General features: G+C 39.9%; 1 protein-coding gene across 1 annotated transcript in view; it reads left to right on the top strand.

Annotated features, from left to right (window-relative positions):
* NTRK2 (neurotrophic receptor tyrosine kinase 2) overlaps positions 1-16,214 on the top strand; it is a 208,541-nt gene extending 192,327 nt beyond the window's left edge. Inside the window, exons 16-17 of the mRNA XM_075138482.1 lie at positions 13,228-13,386; positions 14,231-16,214. Of these exons, the coding sequence (XP_074994583.1) occupies positions 13,228-13,386; positions 14,231-14,416 (345 nt within the window). The 3' untranslated portion in view covers positions 14,417-16,214. The remainder of the gene's footprint in view (positions 1-13,227; positions 13,387-14,230) is intronic.
* Positions 16,215-19,873: the final 3,659 nt, after the last annotated feature.

Below are 19,873 nucleotides of genomic sequence, written 5' to 3'. Positions count from 1 at the left end.
CCTACGTGCTGGAGAGGTGAAAAGATATTTATTATTCTTATTCTGAATATTGTGTTCTTTTCAGCAGTGTTCATTCTGAATATTGCATCTCTTTCGCTGAAGCAGAAAAGGGTTGAGGCTTCTTGCAACTTGGCAGTGTTTTGACCATAGGTCACCTTATGCAGGAGACTGTTAATGTTACTGGGTATTTACTGAAATAACTGAAAGGCACATGCAGGATTAGGGCTGAAAGAGGCTTCCCAGGCTTCAGCCCATCCATAAGGGGACTGAGTGCAGTAAGTAAGAGGGTTATGTGGGACATAGTGTTACTGATGACTGCTTGTGTACTTGCTTATGGGAGATGCTTTGCAATAGATAGAAGGCTGACTGGTCATCCATTCCTGCATGCTCTGGTCTATGGTTGTGACCATTTTGCTTTTTTCCCAGCTCCTTTCACCCTCTGTGCTCCTCCAATCCCCACACGCTCTTTTCTCTTCTGTTGGTATTCATCTTGATTCCTTTCCCCATTCCCCGGGGCTAGGCTGTTGAGTTGTTGCTTCGTTTAGTAGATGCTTCTTCATTAAAGTGCTCCTGCTGAGCATAAAGAGGCCCTTATTTGAGTAAGTGCCCATCAGGGGGAGTAACCCATATTAGGCTCGTTTAACAGGGAGAGTTCTCCCCTGCTTTCTCTAGAGCCAAGACAGTCTTGGAGGCAGTAACTTCCTTCTGCCATTATTGTGTCAGGCCTGTCACAGGAGGACATGGACGCTGGGAAGCTGTCTGACCTTAAAGAGTAAGAAGTCAGATGGAATTTTGTTCAGGAATTGTCAGACTTAATTCCTGTCTGATAGAAGCATAGTCTGTATTGGCTCACATATGATACTCATTGTTATCTCTTCAAAACAGGCAAAGAAAGTACATGTAGCATTATTTTTGGGTTTCAAATGGCTAACTCCCACTTGGCTATTTCCCTAGCTCAACAATTCTCACAGAAAACTGGAGCCACCTCTCGCTTTCCAGCAAAAGTGTCGTACTGACCATAACAGTGAGATCTCAGCAAGACCTAAGTAGCCTTACCAAATACACTGCAGTGCATTTACTATCATGCTATAAATATTATGCTATGTAACTAGTTGTAAGTAACGCATCAAAATTAAGTGGCGTACATTTTGTGATGAAGTCATCATGATCTTGCATTAATCCTGTTTCTTCACTAGTTCATGGTTCTCAGCAACAGGGCACCCAATCACTCATACAGGGATAAATATGCAAAGTGTTCAAAAGAATTGAAAAGCAAATTAAAAGAGATAAAATATACAGTTCATCAACTTGGAGGACATTCATTTAAAATGGCAGTATTCACATGGAATTGCCACGCTAGCAAGGCAGCCCTCCTTTGTCAGTGTTAGATAGTCAGTGATAAGCCAACTGATAAAATGAACATGAGACTTGAATAACACTCATTTCAGATGTCCTGGAAGGCTGGAGCATTCATACAGAATGGGTCTTGCACAATACAGTGGGTTTCCAAACTCAAAATCATTATGGTAGGAGGAAGATCCTTTCAGGAGAGAACTTAGTGGTGCATCTGCTTTTTGTTAACAAAAGCCTCTTAGCTAACTCAATGGCTGAAGTGTCTTGAAGGGGAACTCCTATCTGGCAGAGAGGAAAGGAAAATAAAATGGGACTGCAGTCTAAGTATGGGGTCAAGGCTAATGGGAACCCCAGAACCACTCCCTTCCTGTAGGCCACAGTGGACTGTAAAATGAAAATATCCTGATGAATACAAGATCCAGGGACGTTTTCAATGGAAATAACCACAGAGGCCAGGATGCAGGGTTAGGTGAAGGTGACAGCCTAATACACAGAAAGAATAATAGAATTGCCTGGCAAGAAAACAAAGAAAACTATACACTAAGGCCTGAAGCACATAACATTTTAATAAGAACATCATTGAGTGCATTTGATAATATTCTGTGTGTATCATCCTAAACATGTCCAAAGAGTATTATAAAGTAGCACGACTTCAAAAGAAAATGCAGGCTTTATGGAACAATATTTCAAAAGTTTTCATCTGAAGCAGATGAAAAATACTCTGAAGTACAAAGACTCACAAACAGTATTAGGGCTATAGTAACCCACTATCATATAACCGAGTTACAGTGCAGCTGCTATGGTGAGCCCATTTGTAATTTTTTACAAGTGGCTAGAAAAAGTGCTATTATTATGTATGACATGTACTGCAAGGGGGTGTAGGAGCCTCGTGTAGATCAGGACTTCATTGACCTGCATTGACAGGCATTATACAAGCATAGGTCAAAAAACTAGTGCCAGCCTAATTTAAATATGACTTGTTTTAGTGCCAGATTTTCACAGAGATTGATTTGGGAGTCCTAGCCCAAAGTATTCCTGAACTGTCTAAAACGCTGGGGCTGTAGGCAATCTCAGAAAACCCTGAACAAATTGAAATATGTTGTCTTAACAATATGAGACATTCATTTCCCACTTGGCTTATTTTGAGTGTCTCCAGGACCTCCTTGAATCTAGGCAATTCTGGAATCTGGGAATGCTGCCTGTAAGATTTATATTGAAGATCATACAGTTGACCTGCACTTTTAACAATAGAGATCTCAAAAAATTAAATTACTGTCCTAACTGCTTTGGTGTAATATTGCAGCCTGTTTTTAAAAAAATGGGGCGTCTAACCTCTGAGCTCTCAGTTTTACTCAGATCCTACTTTTATTTGAGCAGTGAAACTAAAATTATGTTTATGCGTTGCTTTTTAATTAATTACAGTATTACAGCAGTGCAGCAAGCAGAGGACTCGATGTTTAATAGGGTTCTTATTCAACCAGAAAGGAAGGTGCGCATGCGCGAGGAAGGAAAGACCTCAGTGCTGCATGGTTACAGTAAGGAGTAGCTTCGTCCTAGGAGGAGGTAGAAGATTTTCCTGAATGCTCCGTTGGGGCACTGCAAAATGTGTGAGGGAAAAGCAGGGAGAGTAGGTGTAGTTGTGGGTTTCTTTCCCACCCACGTCTTCTCCTTTGTCCACACACCACTAGCATTTGGTGAAGGATGTGAGGACTACGTTGCACAATCCATGGTGTGGTGTGGAAATCCGTATGTGTTAAGTCTTCAGAGAGCCCTTACCTGAAATGCAGCAATGCTGGTGCAGAGTCCTAAATCCTTTCAAAGATCGCTGTGATCTTACTCTGTTCCCCAGGATCGCCTAGGAATGAGCAAGTTCAACAGGGTTTATGTCAGAAAGCCAAACCTCCACCCTGATGCTATCAGGGAATGGACCCACCCAGGGAAATTTTAGGGGGCATTTCTTAGTAGACTGACACCTTCTGTGAATGCTTGCATGTCAGGAGATTATCTGGCCTTGTTTTAGAGGCAGAAGGAAAGATGTTTCAGCATCACAGGCAGAATTTACAGCTCAGTGCTGGTGTTAAACACACACAGTCATGTGAATTCCAAAAGCCATTGTATACACAACGCAGTATAATGTTTCCCAAATGGAAACTGTCAGTGCTGAGGGTAGAGACAGGCACTGAAAAGAATTAAGAAAAAAACCCCAAACCAAATACAAAACCAAAAAACAAATTTGTGGTTCCAAGCCCTCTGCTGGTGTAAATTCTCCCTTTATACCAGTGTAGAAATTCAGCCAAGAGCTATAAAATTATCTCATCACTGCTTGGGCTACGCTTTGGCTCTTATGTCCAAGAACAATATTTTAAGCATGGCTTGAGGAATAATTCAACATATGAATTTGATAAGAACAATTTAGAATTTTGCAAGCTCCATAAGAATGAGTAATATTTTTTTTTTCCTGGTAATAGCAGTTACTGGTATTTTTAATGATCATATTGCGTGTTGTTTGATGGATGCGTCATTTCAGAGCAAATGCCTGTTTCAACTCAGAATGATGTCATGGTACAAGAGAGGAGACAAAAACTAGAATTCATGGAAGGAAAACAACAGAGATTTTTTTCTGTTCTATTTTACTGAAACTTTTCTCTTGTGTTTTCCAGTTTATGTAAACAAATTATGGCCCAGAGAAAGTGTGAGGCAGAAAACATCGTCAAGACTGCAGAAGAGAAGGAAAATGAGCACAAGGAGCTTGCCATTGCCTTGTTTATTAGCATCTGGCTGAGTACCAGTATAATTTAGCCTCTCTCAGGTCCCTGCCAATGTGGCTGTCTATCTGCATAGACTTAGATTAGCCTGTTGACACTGTCAGTGTAGACATTCTCAGTGAGGGCACTGAAGACAGATCAGGGTTGTGATTGTGATCATACTTCCTCCTTGCTCTTTAGGCAAGTAGAGATAAGTTTTCACAGAAAAGAGCAACTGCTAGTTCTCTGAAATAGTAAGATTATTGGTCTTCCTTTGAATTCATGAATCCTTGCTCTGCCTTCTTGACACTTCTGGCTGGAGATGACACTTCTGGCTGGAGAGAGTACATCTCTGAACTCTCTTCAGGCAGTCAGTAGGTGACAGATTTGATCTGACATGACTTGCCTAGCATCATGCAGGTAGTCTGTGAACAAGCCAAAATAGCTGACATGAAATGGTTGACTGACTTATTTCCCTTTTGCACTGATGGTTCAAAACAACCTCTTTCACTTGTAGGAAAGATGTGGGAACTCAGTAGGTCTGCCCTTATTCTTAGGATTTGTGAAACTAAAGACTCTACTCATTTTGTTGCCTTACATATGTGTGGCATTTGTAAGCCATGTGATAAATTAACCACCCAGGGAAGGGGGGAGAGGCTATCTAACAAAATTTGAAGAACTGGAACATCTGAGACATTTCAGCTAAAAATTGTGGTGCTCCCATGCGCTCTACATTATAGAAACACTTTTGTGACTCACAAGGGAGAAGTAAAGCTACAAACCAAGCTCTGTTGCTCCCCTCTTCTCCTGTGATGTAATTTGACATGACCGATAGAGCCAGACATGCTACGTTAACCTACAGTAAATTTGAAAAAAATGTGGTTTTCAGTAAAATAAATATGGGAAAAAGTTGTGATCTCTAGTACTTGAGAAATAACTTTCAGACTTGAGATCAGGAGTAGAGATTTCCTAGTGAACACAAACTGGCTTATGCGGTATCATACTTGGCTTTTAGCGTCTGCCCTCGAGTAGCTGCTACTTGTTGATATTGACTGTGCAGTTCAGCTAATATCGCACCACATTACACCTCAAACCCCCTATTTAAAAAAGCAAACAGAAGTTAGGATTGCAACTACGGTACAGACTTGTAGAGACCAGTTTTCCGATGCATATTAAAGGTTATTTTTAAAACCTCCTTGGCCCGGGTAGCCCAGAGTCCTTGGGGTTAATGTAAAAGTGGAATTTGATCTTTTGTAAACTGTTTGCTTTGAAAATCAGAAAGGCAGAGGCTGTAGTTCATTAATATTGCATTGCAAAATTGCTTTGCTGTTGACTTGGACACATTAGATGATCATCCCAGAGTCTGTGAGGATTTTAACATGAGTTGTTTCAGCTGCTTGTCTGCTGGTACTTGATACCTCTCTTCATCCGCTGGTATAACCAGCAGACACTCAGATGTGGAAACAATGGTAGGGTACAAGCGACACAGTGATGACTTTTTGTAAAGCAAAACACAGGACTTCACATGAGCTCAATATTCTGAGTTGCAAGTTGTGCCACTGGAGTGATCAGTAACTGTATGCTATGGCATAACTTGATATGGCAAATTAGGAGAATAGAAGGTGTTTTAGAAAGGAGAGGCAATCTGGTTCAATGTGCCAAGTCTCCTCTGGTTTACAGTAATCCCATCTCCCTGCTTTTTCACCAAGGTCCTGAATTCCCATCTTGAGAAACAAATCTAGATGTCCACTGAATTCATTGAAATACACTGTTCAAGTTCTTTTTCCTTTCAATTTACCACAGTATACCTCCCTTTTCTTTTCACTTAGATTATCATTTTTTGTTTAACACTAGAAATTTTTCCCATTTTAAAGTAAAAGAAACTGTATTTCGAAGGAATAGACTTCTTTTTTTCATTCACACACACTTCATCCTGGGACACTGAAGAGCTATAATCAGTTACTTTTCAGCGTTGCAGATTTCTACTCAGTTAACTTTCCTTCTGTACCTCTGATAGGGGACATTTCTTTTAATCAGAGATATGAATCATGTCACCTTCTTCTTAGCACTCGTCTGATCTTACCTCCAGGGCACTTCATCTTCCTTTCTTGGAAGAGTAAGTGCGTGCTCTGTAATGCAGTAACTACTACAGTTTATTAATTGTCCTATATATTTGGCTGACCCAATATGATATTGTGTTGTGTAAAACACAACAATAGGTACAGTTTCTATATCCTTTCAATTTAGCATTTGAAAAGGTCTTTGGAAGATGCCGAATTGTAAGATACATTAGGTCATTCACGTGTTTTAATTCCATGTGGTATCTCTCCTTCATTCCACCCTTTTGGTAGAATTGTTTCTAGCCCTCCATAAGCATTGCTGAGAAGTTTGATAGAACTGCATATTGCAATGTGTGGCCCATCTACATAGGAACATAGGAATAGCTTCTCCAAAGGCCTCTCTAGGCCGGGATCCTGTCACTGTGCGTAACCAGTGTCTGCAGAATAGTATGAAAACAGGTTAAGCATATATTAATATTTCCCTCATGTACTCTCTTAGCCTCCAGCAGCCTGCAGGTCAGGCGCTTCCTGGGCCAGAGATGGTATCTTTGTGTTTGATAGCCCTTGTCAGATTTTATCCTCTATGAGTGTGCTTAATCACTTTTTGATCCCAGGTAGGCCTTGGGGGTTGGCAGTATCTTGTGGCAATGAGTTCCACAAGCAACTGTACGTTATGTGACGGGGTGCCTTGTTTTTTTTGTTATGAACCTGCCGTTTACAAATTTCATTGTTGTCTTCTGGTTCTTGAGTTATGTGAAACTCTGAGTAATTGGTCTTTCTTCATCTTCTCCATACCGCCCATGGTTTCATAGAGAGTAATGAGAACAATTTTATCTCCAGTGGCATAAAGTTGACACACAATATTGAACTGATGTTGCACAACTGAAGAGAGAATTTACAGTGTAATAAACGTTGTTCTAGACATTGTTTCAGTTTTCTGACAAAACCACTGGTAGAATTAGTTAAGAACATTAGACGTAAGCCCCTTTTGAAGAGAGATATAAACTAAAGCAGGGCTACAAGTGAAAATGAAAGGACACATCTTTAGCTATTGGCTAATAATCTGCCTTACTTCATAATTCAGGAACCTCATGTGCTGGAGTGGTATGACTTGTTATGACTGTGAAAATAATGTATTGCTTTTCTGCAAGTGGACATGGCAGGACTGATGATATTTTAAGAGGAGACATTGACTTTGTCTGCAAGGCCAGGGCATGGAAGAAATGAAAATAACAATTATTGATTTTTTCTTGTGCTGAGAGAAACATTTGCCAGCATTTTATGAGGGGGAAAGAGCAGATGTTCACCAAGAGAGGAGAGGTTTTCAGTTTTAGCAATAAGACGTGATAATTTTTGCAGAGAACATTTCTTTGCAGTTATATCATCCTGAGATGGGGAAACAAGTCAGAAGACCAAAACATAAATAGCGAAAACTACCCTGAAATGCTGTAATCCCACAAGTATACAGGATGCTTTTTTAAGAGGGAGTGAACAAATGAATCAAAAGATTCAGTTTGGTTCCAGTTTGACAAACTAAGATCCAGCTGCATTAAAGAGACTGAGTATATACTTGTCACATGACAGTTGATTTAAGCATATGCTGAACTGTGTGGCTGCTTTCAAGACTACCACCCTGAATTGCAAAAGGTCTGAGATCAGCAGGGCTCTGGAGAGATGCAGCAGTCAAGCCAGACAGGGCATTGGGCAGGATCATGGGCTGAAACCCATGAGTTAGTCATTCAGGTTCATTGGGCTCCCAAAGTAAAAAGATTACTTTTATCCTGTTGGCAGAAAAAGCATCACTAGTCTTTAGAGAATATACAAAGCGCTGTGACACATTACTGCAATGTCACTCTGTGGGAATCGTGGGAACCTGGGAACGCTGAACATAAATGAGGAAGTCTGTTTTCCAAAGCTATGCAATTGGTTGCTGTGCTTTTTACTGCATGAATTCAGAGTAATCAACTACTTAAAGCCAGAAATGGAAAAAAATGGGGAAAGGGTTATGTAATACAATGCCTGCAAAAGCTGGGGGTTGGATTTAACATCCTCTCCAGGAGTGCTGGAGCCTCTCCAAAGATGGCCACCAGCATTTAGCAGGAAGAGAGATTACTCCCTGTTCTGGCTAGTCCCTGTCCTGTCCTTTGGTCAGCCCCTGCAGCACCCTACGTCATGGCTCTGGAGCCCCAAAGCCTTCTGTCGTACCCTCAGCACCACAGCCCCCAGTGCTGCAATGGTAAGATCAGGTTGCAGCTGGCATGCATTGCAAAAGTATGGCCAGTCCATTCAGCCCTCCGTCTTCATGGTACAAATGAGTAAGGCATAAACCTGGTGTGAATCGACTGAGTGGTCATCTTAGCAACACTATCTCCTGTGCCTTTCCCAGCCTGTGGCTTGTGTCTTACCTGTGCAGCCCCACATACAGCCTGTTTCTTCCATATCTCTGTAGGTTGGCTTCCCCCAGCACCACCCACAGCCTCCTGTTCCCAGCAGGAGCACAAGGCTTCATTTGCTCATTCTTTGTAAGAGAGCATACCCATTTGCTCACAAACATCAGGCAACAGGGCTTTGGGTTCTCATGGCAGTTGGGCAGTAGAAGCTGAAACAGTGACCAGGGCAGGGTATCGATAGATGCATTTTTAATTGGCATAGGGAAATTGCAGTGATTGCCTGCCTTTAGCTTGATGACGATCAGCTGAGGGCTCTTCTGTGTAGCAGTAATATTAATGTGCAAGCAAGCTGGGTTTACGTTAAATGGATGGATGAATGGATGGATGGATGGATGTGTGCAGACCCTCGGGCAACAAAAATCAGCTTCCACAGAATTTTGTACTACGGGCCTGGTTTCCTTCTTAAAACTGAAACTTCTGCATTAGACAAGCCTCATCATTTTCCAGTATCTATGAAGCAGGATACGGAACATATGAAGCCAGAAAGTGAACAAACTTTAGCAAATTCTAGAATTAGTTGCCCTGCTTCAAGGCTAAGACATGATGCTTCTACAGCAATCCTTGAAGCTTGACATCTGCAAATAGATGAAAACAGTGTTCAAGGTCGGCTTCTCTGGCACCTTTCAAAGTGCTGAATTCATTTGAAAGATGAGTGCTGAAAGTGGTGACAAGTGGAATGACATTGTATTGTTGGAAGTGCAACATTTCATACGTGGAACATTTCAAAACACGGGGAAGCATTTTCCCCTTGGAAGTGCTTCTTTGGAGAACATTGTAGTTCACTGATCTGGCATAGCAATCTCCTCCCTGTGGATAGTTTGCACATTGCAGAAGGTAATTCACCAGGCTTTCTGGTTTAGATTCTAGTCCAATATTGCTAGTAACCAACTAGTGAATGTAATACAAGGCTACGACTGGGCTAGGGAGTGCTTGCTTTCATAATCTGACATTTGGAACCAAGTACTTAAGTCCCAGAAAGGATCTGTAAGTCCAATTCTAAATAAAAATGAATCATCATAATGCAGCTGCTTTCAGGTAAGCATCAAGAAAATATACCCTAATTTGTATCCATAAAACGGTCCTTTTTGCAGCATTTTTACAGCTACAGTATGGATTTTAAAATGATAGTATATTAAGTTAAAACTGTAATGCTTTTAAACTGGTCATAACCTTAGCTAGACTGAATATAAAGGTGTTATTTACCTGCAACTGTAGTCTGCTTAGCACACAACCATTTTAAAATCATGTGTATCAAGCAGCACTGCAATTACAGTGTGCATAGCAGTGACTTTATCCTGCAGAACGCTGATGATATCTGAGAGCTGTGTAATACTTGTGTTTCTTATTAAAGCATACGCAGAAGGCATCCCTTTGAAGCATTCAGCACCTTTAAAGTTTGGTCAGTGTAGTCATGTTTTCCTTCATTGGTCCTTCTTGGAAAACACCCCTTAGCCTTGCTGAGAGTTTGGCAACAACAGCAAAAAAGCACTCCACCTCTCTTCACTGCTATTATGGCACAACTGTGGGTGCTTGGACTCAACAGTCCAATAAAGATTGAAAGAAACTCACAACTGTCTGGCAATTTGTTTCAGGCATCCTGCGAACAGTGGTGTCAAGTCCCGGGCTTCAGTTCAAGGAAGCTCTGAAGCTCTGAGCTTATACCTAACACAGCCCTTAATGCTTTTCTGAGCTGAGTGAGTGTTGACTCAGTAACCACTGATCATTAATAGCGAAGGAAATGTGCATTTAGAAAAAGTGCCTTTGGCCAGGCCCTGACCTGTGCTTTTAATGTGGCTGAACTGAAATCTGAGTTGAAACTGAAGGTGCTCTTGGACCACGGGGAGATGCTCAGCCTGCCACAGGTGATGCTCAATGTTGCACAGATACTCTGTCTTCATTGCAATGCCATCTGGCAAGAAGAGCACCCCTTATAATACTTTTATTGATACTTTGCAAGAATTAAATATTATCTTCACAAAGATGCTGAGATGTTGGAAGTAACTTTGGCTAAAATGATTGATATTGGCAATGATAGAGATGGAGAGACCTCAGGACTTCTCAGTCCTGGACAAGTACTCTGCCCAATGAAGTCTTCTGCCTTCAGGGACAGAAATGATGTGGGAAGGACACCAAAGAGCGCTGTGGCTCGTGCTTATCTGTAAATCAAATTCTTGGTGTCAATACTAATGAGTCAGTCTTGCTATGACTGCAAAGAGGGACAGCTAGGTCTGTGATGTTACAGATCAGTTCATCGCAGAGCTATCATTTGGTGACAATTTATCATCATCACTCTAGAGGTGTGTCATTCATTTTACTGAATGACATTGGAAACTCAGCATAGATTCCTACCACTCTGGTTCTGTAGCAAGGAACCATGGGAAAAGAAGATTTGGAGAGTGGTTTTTTTTAATTGCTTTTTCAAAATCTTTTGATGTAAGAGGTGACAAATAAGAAAAAATAGAGGCACATATTATATCGTTTATAGCTTTCATTAATTTTTAAGGAATGAGTCAAAGAAATTGCTGAAAAGAACCAGTAGCAGAGGCTATGTGATGAGCAGATCTAAGAGCCATTTTAATATTTGATGAGACCAAAAGCTTCTCATCACCAACCATCTTTTAATGGCACTTGCCCTTTGTCCGGGTCTCTGTGGCTGCATGTTTCTAAGGGACTAACTTTTCTGACTTTCTAACGAAATACCTCTCAAGATGGGGGTAAAAGTGGTGGTTTGGAGCTGTTTGGTTGCCATGTCAGTTTAGGTTATGTTAAGGTTGGAAACGGAAGCTTTGTTTGCATCTCAGCATGTTGGTGTTTACTTCAAACTGTCCACATCCAGTGACTTCTCAGTCAAAGACAATTAAAAATACTGATGCACAGAGCCTTACAGCCAGTCTGGCTGCCGGAGGGGTGAACTGTAACACAGAGACCGATGGGCCGAATTGAGCACAGCACTTAAATATGTGTATCCATTCTCTGTCAATGGAGTGCTCACGTCTATGTTTTTAAGTTAGGTGGAAAGCTGCAGGAATTGGGTCCCCTTTTGAATGGCTCCGAAACCTGTGCACAGCAACCTGCAATGAGTCAGAAGCAAATCCGCAAGTCGGGAGCCCTACCTTTCATTCGGCATCCTGACAAAAAATACTCCTCCATCGCTCGCGTGACATCTCACGTAGGGGGAGGAGAAGACGAGCCTAGTAATAGACCAAGTCTATGAAAGTTTCAGCATGACTTTCTCTTTTTATGGAGTCAGTAGCGGGCGTTGACTTGTGGCAACGCATGGACAGGGTTGAGTTCTCACATCCGTAGCTGTGTTTTTGGTGTGCTGCGCTAACGCTGAATTACTGACAAATAGCTGGAAATGGATGTTCTGCGTGACTTAGAAATAATGTGAACCCTGAATGAACTTCTATTGGGTTTTCCTTCCATTTGCTGTTTCAACATGAGAACAAGGAGGGCATTATTTATAACAACAAATGTGAAGTCCCACAAGGAGAAATGATATTTTGAACTGATGGAATCTTGAAAGTGCAAATGTGGTTTCATAACTAAATACATTTTCAGACAGGAAAATGAGAGTTAATCAAAAGTTACATGTCCTTGAAAAAGCTTTCCTTTTTTGTTTTTTTTAACTTCCTTGGAAATATTCACAGCTGTCTTGATGCAAAAGTAATCAGAATATCTATATATCTATATCACAGTATCTCAGCAGTTATGCTATTTTAAAAGTACGTGAGAGGATTTCTTTATTGATGTGATCCAGCCGGAATGGGACATGTCAGGAACAATAAATTGTTTAGAAACTGGAAATACGAGATTTTTTAAAATTTAAATCGAGGTTAGGAAACCTAATTTTAAGGAAGTATAGCATTCTGCGGAAAATGAAAAATGTTCTAAGAGACTTTCAGAAAGGCATTCATTCAGTGAAAGATCCCATTCAATACGAGTTGATTTGGGATAGGAGTCCATGTTTTACAAATTGTTTATTATCAAGGGAATATATCCAAAGGACTGAAACTCTTTTAAAAGCTGTGTAGTTAATGTGGAACAAAATAATTTGATGCATTAACTTTGGAAATTATCAACAGAAAATAGCATTGCTTTACTTCACTCAAAATTAGGATATTAAACCATACAGATCCTGATCCTGTTGTGTCATGCAGTCAGACCACTGTGTGTTCATGGATTTCAGTTGATAGTGCAGAGTTTCTAGGAGAATCATCAATGTAGATTTCATTTCATTAATCTTTTTTAGTTTCCTGAGTGTTAAAATGGAGAGTAAAACTGGCCTAATTTAAAGTGGGTTGGTAGGCTAAATTAATTAATAATTTTATAGAGCTTCCGGTTCCTTGGGTAGGGTGTGCCAAGTAAATGTTAAAGATGAGTTTGCACTTCTGAAACAATGTATTTGGAGATTGTGTTGAGAAACCTATCATGGTAGTGATTGTTGTTGGTGGGAGAAGAGTTTGGACCATGAATCCCTAGTTCTTAAAAGCTCCTCGAAGTGAATGGTGTCATGTGGGAAAAAAAGAAACCATGGATTCTTCTTATTTAACATTTTGATACTCTACCTTGTAAGGGTCTGGAGGAATTATTTCTGACTGTTTCATTTGTTTTTCTCAGGTTGGGGGTCACACCATGCTGCCCATTCGTTGGATGCCTCCAGAGAGTATCATGTACAGGAAGTTCACCACAGAAAGCGATGTCTGGAGCCTGGGGGTTGTATTATGGGAAATCTTTACTTATGGCAAACAGCCATGGTATCAGCTCTCAAACAACGAGGTGTGTGTAATACATTCTCAAACTGCATTGGGAAGGCTGGCTCGTTAACTGTTGGTGTGGCTTCTGTGGAGAAGGGCAGCAGCACATGTATTTAGTAAAGGCAAAACCCCTGATATCACGAGTCATGAACTTTGTGATGAATTTCTTCCTTTTCACCCTTTTCTACCCAAGGCGGATGGAAGTTCTCCAAGCAGAACTATACCAGTTGGAATTTAGCTTTTTCCTTTTTGTAGGATACAGTTTGTTCTGGGTATTGAGAAAGACCATGAGGCAATGAAAAGGAGCTTAGCTATCTCCTGAATGGGCTTTGGGTGATTTCAATTCCATATCATACATTTCATTGTTGCAGAGTGGTTGTCCGAAACGATTCTTGAATAGATTGAAGTAATCTGGAGATCTCTTGATTTCCAGGCAGTTACAAGTAACCCCTTTCCAGAGATTAGCCTTAGTGATACTCGTATGTTTAAGGAAGGAGGGAGGGAGGCAGAGGCACTGATGCTCTGTGTGAGCAGCGTGAAAACTTAGCCTCCTTCTGAGATGTGGTGAGGTTGATAGATGGGTAGAGAGATTACTTCCTAGCTATCATCCCTCATGTGTGGAAGGGGCAATGTGGGTGAACGTAACATCAGTGAAGTTACTGGTCTTTGATCACTTACATTACAGTGATTTTTCCAGATCGCATCGCGCTGCTCATGTGTCTACCTAGAAATGCAGCCCTTGGCAGAGTTGGCTGGGTGACTGCCACCAGTGAGGCTGCTGTGGCAATTAGCAGTTAACTCTTCCATTGATGACCCCCATGTAGTTGGCACAGCTGTGCTGATCCTTTCCTTGTGATTTCTTGTAGGTGATTGAGTGCATCACTCAGGGCCGAGTCCTGCAGCGACCTCGCACATGCCCCAAGGAAGTGTATGACTTGATGCTGGGCTGTTGGCAACGGGAGCCTCACATGAGGCTCAACATCAAAGAAATCCATTCCCTCCTCCAGAACTTGGCCAAGGCATCTCCAGTCTACTTGGATATTTTAGGCTAAAGTCTCCTAGCATTTCTTCTTATGGGCTGCGGGAATGAATGTGTTCAACTGCCGCTGAACTCCATTAAAATGTGTTCTTAACTTTGACAGTATTAATGACAAAGTTGCGGAGAAGCTTTCAAAGGGCAAGCAATGTGCACTTCTCCATCTGTAGACACAGTATTGACTTTTTAGACATTACTGAGACGTATCACCTCTCTCTCTCTCTCTCTTTCAGTTTCTATCATTTTTTTCTTCTCTTCTGTCTTTCTAATCAATTTGGCTTCTGCATTATTGTAACTCTGCATAGACAAAGGCCTTAAAAACCTGATCTGTTATATCAGCAGACTCTTCAGTTTGCCCGCCACAACTAACAATGCCTTGTTGTATTCATGCCTTTGATGTGGATGAAAAAAAGGGAAAAATATATTTGACTCGAACTTTGTGATTTCTGCTGTACAGCTACTGGGAGTTTCTATGGATTCACCTCAATTTTTTTGCTTCGGCATGTGGGTGGAAAAAGAAGACTGGTGTTCTCTACATGAAGCATGTTCCTTGCGGAGATAAAGCCAGATGGAAAGAAGACAGTCTTATGTGATACACTATCTGGAGGAAGTAGGGGATCAGGTGGCATTGAACCCCACAAAAAACACTGAAATTATTTGATGGAAGGCAAGAGGGGATTTAGCATTTTCCCTGAAGAGTCTTTCTGAGGACTAAAGGGATTGTTCAAGGAGGTGCTTTGCCAGCACCTTTCATTGCCAGATACAAGTAAAAGGGAAAAAGATGCTGCCTGCACTGCAGAAAATTACGTTACAACATGATAAACTAAACACATGCCCTTATTTTGTCTTCTGGTAGGGTATTGTCATGCCACTGGTATAAAAATGTTCTCCAGGTAGTCTATTTTAATAAAGGCTGAAGCTAGGCTTATTAATGTACAGTATTAATTTCAGGATCACATGTTGAAACTAAGGATTTTGATAAGATAGGACAAGCTATAGATGCTGGGGCAGGTGTATCTTATACTGTGCTTGTCCAGCAGCATATTCCTTTCTTGCTCAATCCTTTTTCTTTTTTTTTTTTAAACCGTGCAAGCAAAACTGTGCATGGTCTTTTTAGATTAATGCCCTTTGTGCAGAAACTATCACTCATCTTGTAGTACACCCTAGTAGGCATAGCAAACTCATAATGATATAACTTGTATTTCATTAGAAGGAGCTAATGGAGAACATTAGCCGTGTTAAGTTGCCTTTACAATGTTACAGATACAATAGGCTGATATAACATGAATAATCTAAAACACGGAGATCACTGGCTATGTCTGAGCCATGGCAGGGGATAAAGATCTCTGGAGAAAACAAATTACTCTGAGGTTATGGCTTACTGTTCAGAGTGCAAAGACCCTGAACTCAGCACCATGTTTGCATTGGTACTAGTGCTGTCATTACCAACATCCACTCTTTCTTAAATAATTTATTTTTGGTTGGATTGGCATTGTATGTGTATAACATTTGCATGGCCACTGTGTTGATGACAGCTGCATGGGCATACCTGTTATTTTTCAAACCGGAAGTTGACGATTTCAAATTTAGAGTTAGGATTATTTTTAATATGAATTCTTACAAATGAAAACCTACCTTACCTGTTCCTCAAGACTTTTGCCTCCCTCTGTGAGGGGGCGTTACTGCAAAAAAGTGATCTTTCTTTCCGTTTTCTCTTTTTGTTACTTCTTATTGAAATGAGCCAGATGAAAATAATCCTTCATCTTTGTGTTGGGGATATTTTATTTAATAAATTAAACATTTTATTTTTGTAAGTGTTCCCATAGCACATTTAATATATAATTTGCTCGCATATATTATTTATTGAGGCACTTTAGGTTTTTCCTTCAGAAGCTTTTAGAGCTAGCTCATAAAGATTCTGAACAATTTCAAAAGAAAACAGTTCACTGGACACTGATGAAGTTTTACCCTTCTCAATGTCATTGAAAAGGCAGATCTACAAATAAACATGACAGTGTAACTATAAAGCCATACTCAGTATTTCTTTAATAAACTAGATGTTATTTCTTAACCGCTACTGAACTGGAAACACACAAAAAGCCAGAGGAGGATTCCTACAAGGTGGGCCTTAAGATTTTATCTAGACTGTCTTGGAAGTTCACACAGAAAGCTAGATAAAGAGTGAGCATCCAGTGAAATGCATTCTCTTGAGAATCTGAATGTTGTGTTTTAAAGGAATTTGAAATTGATTTTCAGAATAACAGTGGTGGAAAAGAAGGTGTCAGAGTCTGCTCTTACTGTGCAGTGGGAGGAGGCTGCAGGTGGTGGAGGGGGGTGCTAAGTTCTACCTGCTGTATTCTGTCTTAGTTTCTTATGAGCTGAAGAAAAAGGCATCTGAGATGCTGCTTCTATTGGAAAGCAGGCTCCAGCCTGAAAGCAAACAAACAGGTGGGTTTTGCAAGCACTGAAAGAATGTATACCAAAAATAACCACAAAACCCTGAAAATGCATTTAGTGGCATCTTCTTTTTGATTTACTAGTGAGACTATTAGAGTCATTTCAGAGAATAAATAGTGTTACAATGCATTGTGCAATAACATAGCAGTATGTTAAACTTCTAAAGGACCAAATGTTCTACAGAGCCACCGGTATGGATAATCTTGACCTATATCATTAATGTTCTTGGTAGTGCATAAAATGTATAATCACGGTAGACAGGCTATAAACTGTAGCTATACATAGTTTGCGTTTGTTCATGAAAAGGTGGGTAAGCGTAGCATAATAAGCAGAGAAGAGGAAGAAATATGTTCAAATCACAATGAAGGGTGAGTATATGTGCGTATTCATCATGCTTGCACTGTCAGCTAAATCGTGTACACTGAGTAAATATGACAATCAGGCTCATTTAAAAAGTCTTTCTGGACTGTGCTATGAACTGATCATATATATAATATATATTATATATGTGTGTTTGCATATGGCATATATATATACACACACATAGCATATACATGTATGCCTATGTCTGTTATATTTTATTTATATATGTGCAGACATGCATGCACATTACGTATGGGCTGTGTGTATATGTATAAATTTACATACACCTACGTTATTATAAATGATGATTAGAGTGCTATTAATAAATTGATAAAGTCTGCTAAGTAACCAAAATATTTTTTTTTCTTTTGATATTTCTTTTTCTATGTTTGTAAGATTCAACTTTTTAACTGGTGTGCAGCAGAGGCAGTGCTAGAATGCCAGAGATATAACAACAAGCACTTTTCTTCCCCAGATGATTGCATAAAAACGTTTCTTCCATTCCCATCTCACTTGTTGATTTCTCACAATGAAATGAACAGACAAGCTTCCAAGCTCGGAAAACAGAGTTTGTTTTACTGTCAGTTCTAGGTTTGTGCTATTGTTGTTTTCTTGTCCTAGAATAACAGTGCAGCTCCATTAGCATTTTATACTCGTCTACAGTAACGAAATAATTCCAAGAATGAGCTGGACTATTCAGACTGCAACACGACTTGTAGGACAATGAGAACGCCAAAATTCAGCAGTAATAATAGCAGCATTTGCCACACTCTGTCCTTCACTCTCAATAGATCTACAGAACTCAGAACTGGCCGTGGAGAACAGATACTTGTAAAGCCACAGCACCCCATGTTGCATGGTGGAATGTACCCTTTTTAAAAGGATTTCATTCATTTTGATTTGTAAAACAATATATCTATACATTGTCTACAATTTAACAAGTAGCTGCCTATTTTTTCTCTTTTTCTTTCTTTTTTGTCCTTTCTTACTATATCGCTTTCTTTCCTTCTTTCTCTTTTTCTTTCTTTCCTTTTCTCCTTCTTTCCTTCTTCTTTTCTCTTCCTTTCTCTCTTTCTCTCTCTCTCTGTACCCCTCCCCACCATTTTGAGAGATTGTTTTTGTTGTGATTGATGTAGACTTTTACAAAACACTTTAAAAAGAAGTTAAATAACCCAGTAAAACGATTAGGTCACTGGATGACTAAGGTACGATGCATATGTGTTAGAACAAGTCTGTGTCTGGTTGTAACTGAATTTCAAATACTGCTATAAAATGTGAGGGAGGGGAGTGGGAGGGGCTGGGGAACAGATTGGGGTTTCTAATCAACGATGAAGGTTTTGATAGCACAGGAAGTTGTATTTTCTTGTTGTGAGGGCTGGGATGAACCACTGCTGCTTTGAATCAAGAGGTCCTTTAGAGCCTTAGTTAAAACACCTTTATTTGGGGGGCGGGGGGGAGGTGTGTGCTACATTCATCACAAATATGAAGCAAAAAAAAAAAAAAGTCTACATGTTGCAGGGAAAACACTGTGAATTTCACAATAGCAACCAAGTGACTATTCTGCCATCTTTTAAACATAAGTCTCAGGAGAAGAAGTGGGAAATGATGGGTGTGTTATTTTTCCGTCTATGCATTCTAGACCAGGTCTGTGGGGGTTTTTTGTTTGCTTGTAGAAGGTTCTGAGTGATGACCGGCTGGTATTTTATAAACACTGAATACTTTGGGCAAGGATAATAGAAGCTGCTAGTAGTGAGGCCATTTGATTGGAATATGTGAGAAAACAGAGATCAAATCAAATCTTTCCAGAGGCCTATATCTTGCAGCTTATATGTATCTTTCTGTAACTTAAAGAAAAGCAGCTAAGAATGTTTTATATACAAGTAATTTAATTCAACATTGATGTTTAATTAAATCACCAATAGAGAGAGAATCAATTAATTATGAAATATTTGTCCCAGCCCTGCTCTCTACCTATACTTTATGTATATATATATTTCTAGATATCGCTCTCTTTTTCTCTAAGATAAAGAGGAAGATATCTACATATAAATATAAATCTCTATATTGTCACCAAACTGTGACCTGGTGTGTAGAGCTATCTTTCTCCTTTCTTTTTTCTTTTCCTTTTTTTTAATGTGATGTCTCTGTGGAAATATTTAGTGGTTCTTGTTTTGCAGTTTGTTATAACAAGTCATTGCTTTAAAACTTTCATTGCATCTTGGCTGATTTCAAAGTGATGCCTAGGTATCAGTGTTAAAAGTTTTGTTTGTGAATCATGTGACCAGCTTCTCTCGACATGACTTGGAAAGTCTCTTGTATTACAGTGTATTTAATAAAAATGATGTCTTACAATAAACAATGTCATCCAAAAGAAAGATAAAATGATTACTTTAAAAAAACTAAAAATTTCATGAAGTGTTGTGTGCTATTTTCTTTTGTTTGCATGGCTTGTTTACCTCGATTCTTTTTGAAAAAGATGAAACTAAGGAACAGTTTGGTATCCTTACAAACATGACATATTTGCACTCTAAAACTCTGAATAAAAAACTGGTCGCTGAACTCGTAGTTGATGAAAGAGGACACTCATAGTAACAGGGCAAAGGAATATCCAATCTGAATGTGGTGACAGACTCTTTTTTTATTCTTCGTTTTC

The sequence above is a fragment of the Calonectris borealis genome, chromosome Z (assembly GCF_964195595.1).
Source record: "Calonectris borealis chromosome Z, bCalBor7.hap1.2, whole genome shotgun sequence".
Taxonomy (NCBI): domain Eukaryota; kingdom Metazoa; phylum Chordata; class Aves; order Procellariiformes; family Procellariidae; genus Calonectris; species Calonectris borealis.
The sequence above is the reverse complement of the archived record's forward strand: the minus strand, read 5'-3'. Positions and strand labels throughout refer to the sequence as shown.